This window comes from Lycorma delicatula, chromosome 12, assembly GCF_047948215.1.
Source record: "Lycorma delicatula isolate Av1 chromosome 12, ASM4794821v1, whole genome shotgun sequence".
In the NCBI taxonomy this organism is placed as follows: domain Eukaryota; kingdom Metazoa; phylum Arthropoda; class Insecta; order Hemiptera; family Fulgoridae; genus Lycorma; species Lycorma delicatula.
Window position 1 is genome coordinate 60,166,203 of NC_134466.1, and position 11,117 is coordinate 60,177,319.

The 11,117-nt window shown below is 29.0% G+C and overlaps 1 protein-coding gene across 2 annotated transcripts in view; it reads left to right on the plus strand.

Moving 5' to 3' along the window:
- Positions 1-9,638, plus strand: part of LOC142333493 (acyl-CoA Delta-9 desaturase-like) — a 33,851-nt gene extending 24,213 nt beyond the window's left edge. For both annotated transcript variants that reach the window (XM_075380739.1, XM_075380740.1), the window contains exons 3-6: positions 208-338; positions 2,534-2,739; positions 5,011-5,196; positions 8,788-9,638. In XM_075380739.1, the coding sequence (XP_075236854.1) occupies positions 208-338; positions 2,534-2,739; positions 5,011-5,196; positions 8,788-9,106 (842 nt within the window). In that variant the 3' untranslated portion in view covers positions 9,107-9,638. The remainder of the gene's footprint in view (positions 1-207; positions 339-2,533; positions 2,740-5,010; positions 5,197-8,787) is intronic.
- Positions 9,639-11,117: the final 1,479 nt, after the last annotated feature.

Below are 11,117 nucleotides of genomic sequence, written 5' to 3' on the forward strand. Positions count from 1 at the left end.
CAATAATCTCAGAGAAGGAAACTCTACTATTTCTTGTACCTCAGCTTTTTTACGTATATCACAGCTATTAATTTGCTGTAAAAAAAAATTTACTGCTTCTATCATGTAAAAATGAAACATGTGTTGTGAAAGATATCTATTATATACTTTTATAATAGTTATGCTAAAAGAAAAAAAAAGTTAAAAATAATTTTATTTCTGTTACAGTTGCTTTGCTGTATGTTATTACAAAGATTGGTATCACTGCGGGAGTGCACAGGTACTGGACACATCGTTCTTATAAAGCAAAATTACCACTTAGAGTAATACTAATGTTCTTTTTCACTTTAGCATTTGAAGTAAGTAAAAATGTCAATTATAAATAATTTTATTTAATATATGTTTCATATGTAATAGCTTAAATTATGAGAAATATCTTACATATGTATGTAATAGTACAATTTTTTTGTGTTCTTCTTATAATTGTGAAAAACAGCATTGTTTTTATCTTGTATAAAAACTATTAAGGTTAAAGAAACTTAAGTTTGTAGATTTTAAATAAATCAGATGTTAGGTAATACAATTTTTATCGGATAATGAACATTTTTTTAGTAATTTTTTTAGTATGATCCTGTTTATAGTACTTTGTTAAATTTATGAGCAATTTTTGTTTTAGTGTGGTTGACAGAAGTGTATTTTATGAATTTTTATTCGTTCTGAAATTTGGCTATATCGTTTTAAAATAATCAATAACCGTATCTGAATTGTTTATTGAATTTTGTATTCAACTTAAATTGAGTTTTGTTATTTGAAATTAATCTATAATATAATGTGTTGTGTTACGTTATAATGTTGGTAATTATAAAACAATTAATTAGTTTTTTATCATTCATTTTTTATATAATCACTTTTTGGGTGACTGACTTTCACATGCTTATGTTAATCTATGCATGTACATAGTGTTGTTCGTGTCAAATGATATCATTGATCAGTAAAGGACATTGTCAAGGTCAGCATTTACAAGTCTGTTTATATTGAGTCATTAAATTAATAATATAAAGCTTTACCATTTCGTTTGAAGCAAATAATTCAGATTAATAATAATTAGTTCATTAAATAAAAAATATTGTCTTAATTTAAAACATTTTACCTAAGTTTGTTTTTTTTTATAAATTTTTCCAAAAATTCCATTAGTTTAATATTGTTTATTTTTATTTTTTTGCAGAGTTTATGAATTATCTGCTGAAGATAGAAAGAAATTTCAGGGAATATATATATATATATATGAAGGAGAAATAATGTGGGTGTGTGTATGTGTGTGCATGTTTGTGCATGCGTGTGTATATGTTAAACCTTAAGTAACTTTTCAACACTTACTTCATCTCAAAATGATCTACTTCGGTATTAGATCACCACACTTCAAACTCCCGAGGAGTAGAATAAATTAAAAATTTAAAATGAAAATGGTAGGAATGTAACAAATCATTCTGAAGGTCATTGAAAGATAATAATCTTGATGTAAAAGTTAATAATTTTTGTGATCTGTTTAACAATTCTCAGCTACATCTCAACTATTTATCAATCGATTTGAACAAATGAGATACCATTTTGTTTACAATAAAAGGCTTTATCTTATAAAGCATAATTTTTTGTATAAAAGGTACGGGAATTTAAAGAGATTCTTTTTAAAATTGTTATTCCAATTTTTAAGGCATGTAACAAAAATGGTATATGTTTATAAATAATGTTGGAAAAAATTTTTATTTTTGTACGAATACAATTTCTGTAACAGTAAAAGCTTTAAAGAAGCTTTAAGGTTTCCTATCATTTTACACATTTTAGTTTTCTTTTACATAAAAATTCAAGTTATATCTTTTTGTAAAGTTTATATATTAACTTATTTTCTATTCCTAATGTGTATTTGCAATCTGTTAAGTTTGTGATCAATGAGCAAATCCTTTGGTCCAATGAGATGAGGATGATATGCATGACATGTAAATGAGGTGTAGTCTTGTTTGTATAGACACAGGTCGACCTTCTTGAGATGTGTGGTTTATTGAACCCAACCACCAAAGTATGCTGGCCTCTGTAGCGCAAGTGATAGTGTCTCAGCCTTTTATCCGGAGGTCCTGGGTTCGAATCCCGGTCAGGCATGGCATTTTCATACATGCTAAAAATCATTCATCTTCACCCTCTAAAGCAATACCTAATGGTGGACCCGGAGGTTTAAAAACAAAGTCTGACCAGGCTTGAATGGCCTGTCAGTCTTTCATGTTGAAAGACAAGCTCATCACTTTGGACCTCTTTGGTACTTGTAAAAGGTCTAGAAATATTAGTTTTTCTTTGTTATGTCTTATAAAAAATTTAGTTATATTTTTAAAAAAGTGGTTAACATTTTGCTGCATTTACAAACAAATTTATGATAAAAATGCTGTTCTAGATTACAAATGTATTATTATTATTATTATTAATTGCAACGATTGATATATGTTCATTACTGTCTGTGAAGGATATTTTATTTATTTATTATAAAAATGTTATTTTCTTACTTCAGGGTAAAGTTTATGTTTGGGCTCGTGATCACAGAGTGCATCACAAGTATCAAGAAACAGATGCTGACCCATATAATGCGGGTAGAGGTTTTTGGTTTGCCCATATGACATGGTTACTACAAAGCAAACATCCTGAAGTATTGAAAAAGGGACAAGGAATAGATGTGTCTGATTTGAAAAATGATAAATTGGTTATGTTTCAGAAAAAGTAAGTTATATTTTATATGTATTTATAATTTTTACTAGAATTAGGTATTTATAATGGTGAAGAAATGCAAATTTTAGTTTATTTTCTTTTTTTTTAATTTAGCATAAATTAATAGTAAGGCCCAATTTGATATGTATAACATGTGAATGAGGTGTATTCTTGTACAGACTCAGACCAGCCATTTCTGAGACATGTGGTTTACTGAACCCCAACCACCAAAGTACACAAGCATCCACTGTGTAGTATTCAAATCTGTATAAAAGCAACTAACTTTTATTAAGATTTAAACCTCACATTTATGAGAAAGGTAAATGGCCAAGAAATTTCTTCTAAACAGTGATTCTTTTAACCAATTGAGAAGAAAAAATGCAATCAAGTGTGAGGAGTTCAGAACTATAAGTTTGTTGTCCCGAATAGCTAAAGTGCTTCTGAGGGTTTTGAACAGAACGATATCCAGCAGAATCTCAGAATCGACCTACTGAAGAATAGTTTGGTTTTCAGAAGGGAGGGGCTGTAAGAGATGCTATGGATTACTGAAAACTATTGGCAGAAATTACATTGAGAAAGGAAGAGATATGTATATAGTTTTGTAGATCGAAAAAGCTTTTGACCAAGTACAGTGGGATAAACTAATGACCATAATAAAAAATAAAAGTGTTGACTGGAATAGTAGAAGTAGTAGAAGCAGTTTGTATTTTGAATAAGAAGTGAAAGTTTGAAAAGGAAATAACGAAGGAAGACAACAAGATTGGAAGAGGTGTTAGACTGGGAGGCTGTCTTCTACCTACCCTGTTTAATATTTACCTTGAGGAGAGCATAGAAAAATGCACGAAAGAAAAGGGAGGTGTATTTCGGTGGGAAGAGGGTAGAATGCATCAGATTTGCTGATGATGTGGTATTGCTAGCAGAAAATATCAAGACACTTACAAGAATATTGGAGAAAGAGTAAGTAAGGACTTTGAGTGAGTAAATCAATAATAAGAAAACTAAATGTATGGTGATTGGCAAGGATAAGAGGAGAATTCTAGTTAACCTAGAAGGAAAAGAAATTGCACAGGTGGAGTTCTTTAAATATCTTGGGAGCATTATCTACAATGTTATGAATTGCACAAAGGATATAAAAACTAAAACTGTAATGGCAAAAGAAGCTTTCAATGGGAAGAGAAGCTTGTTGTGTAGTAAGCTTGATAAATATTAGAAAAGACTTGGCTAATGTTTTGTATGGATGTAGCATTATATGGAGTAGAGACGTAAACTTTATGCAAGGAAGATGAGAAAATATTAGAAGTTTTTGAAATGTAGATCTGGAGGAGGATGGAAAAGATAAAGTGGACAGATAGAATTAGTAATGATGAGAGGTTAGAGAGAATGGGAGAGGGTAGATCAGGACTGCAGACTTTGAGAAATTGAAAAAGAAACTGGATTGGCATGTGTTATGGAAAGACTGTTTGTTAAAGTTTGTCTTAGAGCGTACAGTGAATGGTAAGAGAGGGAGAGGAAGATAAAGATGGAAAATGCTCAATGATATTGAGGTTTAAAGAAGTTATGTTCATAACAAAAAAGATTAGCTGAAAAAAAAAAAGTATGAAAAACTAATATGTATGGATCTGCTAAACAATAGAATACAGATGATGATGAAACTGAGACTTTGAAAATCAGTGATTAAACAACTGATTTGAGATGACCAATTGACCAGTCTTTTGTGTTTCTGCTTCTGACCAATCTTTGGCTATAAGAGCCGTATCATCTGCAAATGCTAAGAAGTTACATTTTAGTTCTTTTGTCTTTATTTTAATCTCATTATTTTCTTTTAGGTTTTACTTCCATTCTCTGCTTTTTCTAGTGTACAATTGAATAAAATTCATCATCTTGTCTGACTCTAGTTTTGATTAGAATTGGTTCTGATAATATTCTTGTAATTCTTCTTTAGAATGCCTGATAAAATAGTCTTGATTAATTTGTAGTTTTGTTGTAAAAGTTTAATTCTTTTAGTGGGTTGATATTAGAGAGTTCTATCAATGGAGATTTATACATATTATTATTTTTTTTATTTTCTTCTCATGGAAGATTATTTGCAGTTTACTTAAATAATTTTAGCTATTTCATCATTCTATGCTTTTAAATTCTAGGTATGTAGAAATTTTTTCTAGTTTTAATTTCTATCGCTTACTAAAGCCCATTCTGATAAGCCGTAGAAGAAGCAAAATACTCAGCTGAGGTAAATTTTAATTTTATTTTCCGTACAATATTAATATTTTTCATTTATTTCAGATACTACTGGCCAATTGTGTATGTTATTTGTTTATTTATGCCAACATTTGTTCCTTGGTATTATTGGAATGAATCACTCATTACCGCTTGGCATGTAGCAGTTTGTTTAAGATATATTTTATCATACCATGGTACATGGGTCGTCAATAGTTTTGCTCACATGTACGGCAACAGACCTTATGAAGTGTAAGTTTTATTTTAAATTTATTTTATTTTACTCTAGTTATTATCATTTTGTCTTTTCTTTCAGTTTTACAGCTGAAAAAAACAATGACAATGACAGGACTTAACGTTCAGAATTACTGTTGATCATAAAAACATTACTCTGCTTTAAAGTCTGACAGATTCTTGAAGTCTGTCTATTTGGTTGATGTGTATTGTAGAAGATCGATCAGATGTCTGCTTCCTTCTCTCTGGGTAGAATGACTGTCTCAATCCATAAATTTGGTCATGGGATTCTCTCTTAAAAATGTATTTATTTAACCTATTACACTTCTCTAAATCTGTCTCTTCCCATTTACTGATTTAACGTTTGATTTACGTTAATAAAAGTGTAATCTAGATATTGGTTACTTGAACATGTTTTTTAAACACAGCTTTGATTTCAGGACTGTACAGAATGAACTTGTGCTTTTTTCTTTTTAATTTGATTTTTACTTTCTCAGTTGTAGCTCATATGCAGCAACTGCAGCTATAAAGGGAAAGTATATAGATCGGTTAAAAATTTGAAAGTCAGGATTTTTACAAATGCATTTCAAGACATTCTCTTAAAGATGTAAAAAAAAGCACCAAAGAAATTTCCATTAGATGTATATATATACTTATATATGTGTGTGAATCTATTTCGGTTAATATCTTTAATCTGGCTCAACATAAATTCTTTGGAAATGGCTCAAAAAAAAATCAGTTTTATGGGGCAACGAAGCCATATTCTGGGAAAAATTGAAAACTCGGGTAGGTAGTTTTTGCCCTTTTTAATTTTTTGTGTAGTGGTTTTAGAAAATTGAGCTTTACTGCAATGAAAGTATCTATTAAATTAAAAACTTTAAAATTACAAAATTCCAAGACAATCGAGAATTAGGAGCGAGGAAGATATTCAATATTATTTTTAAATAGTTTCTTCCTTGTAACTTGAAGACCTGTTGACCAAAAGGTTGAAATTCAGCACAGATATTTGGTTATATTCCAGTTTGGGCTTGATTTTCAACCACATTAAATAAGGGTGATCACAGTAACCATATATTTTTCCCACAACTGGATGTCCCAGGAGGTACTAGCCAAACTTAAGGATCTGATTCAGGACATCAAAGTAAACAATAAACTTCATGTGGAGAAATCTTTAATCTCACTTCACTTTCTATCTGTTTGCCGTTTTACTTTAATTTTCCCCCGGTAATAGCTGTACAGTATTTTCTGAGAGGTGTTGGCCAGACTTAAAGGACTGATTCAAGGCATCAAAATTAAAAAAACTTGTAGATAAATGCCATATCTCACGTAATTTTCCCTTTGTCAACCATTTTGTGTTTTTTGAATAAAGAATTCTATCTTGAAACTGGATTGAGATATTTTAATAAAATTTGATTTGTATATGTACCCAACAAAACCTACAAAAAAATAATTTTGAGAAGTTTACCTTTGAAAATTCTAGAAATGAGGTCATTTTAATGTTTTAATTATTAATAGGGCTATAAATTTATCAGTTTTACCAATAAATTGTTAACTAATAAGGTTGAACATTCCAGAAGAACTGTTGAGGTTACAGCTGCAGAGAATATTGAAAAAAATCGTGATATGGTGATAGATGATAGAGGATTGAAAATGTGTGAGATAATTAAGGTGATAGCAAATCTATAATGAACAAGTGCACATTTGCAAATTGTCTGCAAGGTGGATCCATGTTTTTTTCACAATCAATTAAAAGAATGAACAAGAAAACATTTCTAAGCATATTTCAATATAATTGAGAGTAATTTTTGCACTGTTTCAAAACAGCTGATGAAGCCTGGATACATCATTAGTATCCTGAAATTAAGAAACAGTCAAAATAGTAGGTTGCAGTTGAACTTGCTCCAAAAAAGGTGAAAAATGTTCCATCACCAGGGAAGGTAATGGCCGCTGCCTTTTGGATTGCTTATATAATACAATCTTATACAATCTTTATTGACTTTGGAGAAGGTTAAAACAAAAACCAGGAAATGTTATGCATCTTTACAGGACAATCTAAAGGAGAAAATAAAATAAAAACAATCATATTTGATGAAAAGGGAGGTTATTTTTCACGAAGACAATGCACCAGCTCTTCTGCGAAGAAGAAAAATTGCGAACAATTTTTCTTGTAAAATAGTGTAATTTAGTGTAGAATTTCATAGTGTAATTCGAAAATTACACTATGAAATTCTTTTGTATCCCCCAACTCGGCAGATTTAGCATTTTAGGACTATTATATGTTTCCAAATATACTGAAGTAGCTTGCTAGAAAAAAATTTATGCAAAATGACAGTTATTGTCAAAATATTGCCTATTTTGAAGACTTGCATAAGTTATACTGTAAGGACAGAATCGAAAAACTTGAGCGTCAGTAATTTAAGTGTGTAGATGTTAAAGAAGAATATGTTGAGAAATAAAAAAGATATTTCCGAAAAAATTGTCTTCTTTATTTTTGCTCAGTTATAAAATACTCCTTTTAGGTACAGTGGTTTGAGCAGCAATTTATAATCCTGAATTTATTTCTTGATTAACAAAAATATAAACATTTTTGTTGTTCCTTCATGACTTAATTTTACTAAATGGCTGTTTCTTCTATAATGCTTTGGAGGAATTAAAATTCCTCCATAACTAAATTGTTTTTGACAAAAATTCACTTCAGATAGAGCCTCTTAGCCCTTAGCTTCTTCAGATAGTAATTTATTAAGCTTTGCTCTATAAAGGATGAATAAGTAAACATTTCTAAGCACATTTCAATGTAATTGAGAGTAATTCTTGTACTGTTTCATAAAAGCTGAAACCTCAATACATCATTAGCATCCTGAAATTGAGAAACTATCAAAATAGAAAATAAAATGGTTAAGATAATAATTTATTAAGTTTTGCTCTAAAACTTGATCAGCCGAACTCTATGGTGTAGTGGTAGCATCTCAGCCTTTCATACTTAAGTCCCATGTTTTAATGGCAGTTATGCGTGACATTTTAAACATAATATTGCTTGTTCATTATTCCATGAACAAGCTTCAAAGCTTCTGTATAATTTCATCAACAATTAAATAAATAGATAAATTGTGGATTATTTTTAATAGGAAAATTTAATATAAATGGAGCTGCCTGTGGACCAACTCAAAAACTTCATTTTCTGCTCTGATTTTTGTACAGTGTATCTTATAGGTTTGAAAATGTACTGCTACTATTTTAAATAGCAGACGTTCAAAACAGCTGTTTGATATGTGATATTTTAAATTTTGTATCAGGGAATTAAGAGTATTGTATTCTCAAATATTTTTCCGTATTAATGTTTTTGCCGAATTTTTTTGCAACAAATTAAATTTTAATTTAAATAACAATAACTGAGGTAATTTTTCTTTGTTGATCATAAAATTAAACTAAGTGGAAACTAGAAAAGATTTTTTTTTAACTTTCTTAATTATGTAGATGGACTGAAAATGTCTTTTGTATTTCATAAAATCTGGCTACTCACAAAATAGTGTCACTAAGTCTATAACTTTTTTTTTACATCGTGTCTGAATGGATTATATCACTCATGAAAATCAATTGTTCTTATTACAGATCTATTTATGCAAGAGAAAATGGAGCAGTTTCATTCATATCACTCGGCGAAGGTTGGCATAATTATCATCATACATTTCCATGGGATTACAAAACGAGTGAATTAGGCAATTATGGATTAAATTTAACTACTGCATTCATTGACTTCATGGCAAAAATTGGATGGGCATACGATTTAAAAACTGTTCCTCCTCACCTTGTAAAGAAACGTGCATTACGTACTGGTGATGGTACATACAAAGATGTCTGGGGCTGGGACGATAAAGATCTTCCACTACAAGAGAAGAAAGAAGCAACGATTGTTAATAAAAAAGACTGAATGATTTTTTATTTTATTTTGTTATTTATTATTCTTTTTAATTAATTTATTTGTTTTCCGTTAAGTTTAATATTATTATTAATATTTCTTAAATTAAAAATTTTGAAATATTTATTCAGTAAAAATTGAACACATGAATATATCTGTAACATGAACAACTTTTACATATTTAGTGATAGAAAAACAAACCTTTACATCACTGAATTAATAACATGCGAGTAAATTTAATAAATAAATGAATACACAAAAATTTAAATAATAAATTTGTTTATAACTATTTACGTCAATTTTTTTTTATTTTTATTTTACTTCATTTATTATTTTTTTGTCTAAGTATAATTTTATTATTAATTGTATTTATTTGTTAAATCACAGTTGAATAAAATCTTTTAGCTTTTTTAATGAAGAATGTGTGGAAGGTATTTTCAAGTATAATTTATGCGAGTAAAGTTACTTTAAATTACAAAAATATATTTATGAAATCATTGTTTGTAAATGTAATAAATTATCTTAATTAAAACATACAACCTTTTATTATGTTTTATTTTAATTTGATAATTATTATTTTTTAATTAATTATTATTTTAATAACTGGAATACTGCACATTCTAGATTGGTATCTTAAACGGTAAATAGTTTTAAAATTTATGTACAATAAAACACTGATTAACTAGAATGATATGGACTAGTCCATCTGTAAATGGAAACAAATAGATCAATTTGAATATTGAAAAAATACTCAAATCGAAAATATTTTTATTACTCAACTACAAGAGAAGTAAAACATTATTAAAAAAGTTATACTTAAAGTGGTGTTGATAGTAATGTTGTGAGTTTATATGTTGCTAAATAAAAATTTTGTATAATTACTTTGCGATTTCTTGTATTTTACTTTGTCAATTGAGTTATGGCAGTTATTACTTTATCCTAACCTGTTCTGTTTTGTCTATACAAAAGCAATTTAAAATTGTAAAGTAATTTAAAATTCATTAAAGACTTTCAATATAAGATCCTCTTTTGTGCAGAAAAAATAAAATGGGTATGGATAGAGTAATAACTGCCATTCAATTGACCAAGTAAAATGTAACTTTTACAAAGTAAACATAAAAACTTCTGATTTTGCCACATGCTAACTCATATTATTGCCAAGACAACTCTAAATACAGCTTTTCTAATTCAATGGATTATCTAAAAAGAAATTAAGAAATACCTCACTATGTGTGATTTTTACTTTTGGGGTTTTGTAAAAGATTACATCTACGCGCCTCCCCTTCCAGTTACAGTGGTTGAACTGTGGAACCGCATAACAGTAGCCACAGGAGCAGTGAATAATGAAACGCTTAAGGTGTGGGATGAATTTGACTGTGTTCCAGTGGGGGCATATTGACTACTTATGACTTGTATGTAAAAAACTTCACGAATAAACCTTTAATACAAAATTAAACTTAAGTTTTCATTTTCAATATTTTTCAAAATATAACCAATTCAAATCGAATGATTATTTTGGGACACGTTTATATTAATTTTAAAAATAAATCATAATTAATTTAAATCTCTAACACTTAAGAAAGAAACAGCAACAAATGTGTAATGAGCAAATAAAATTTGAACATTGTTTAAATGTTTTACAACTGGGCATTAGGCAAACATTACAAGAGAAATATACTCATTTCACATAATGTGCATACAAGATATTATAGATAGTTTTTAATAAATTGACAAAAACTCAAGGAGGTTACTGGCTCCACTTCTCTTGTAATGTTAAAGATTATTTAAATAATAAATATAGCAACTAAGGGATTGGTCAAAACAGACCAGTAAAAGTGCCACTTCAGATTCTCAATTTTGCACCATAAGACTAATTATAACATAAATCTTATTTTACAACCACTTTGGGGTTGAATGAATTACCTAATTCTACATGTATTGGCACTTGAGAAGGTGTGTCAATAGTACCTCCTGTCGGCACAAGGAGAGCTAGTGTAGCACTGACATACAGCTGTATAAATAT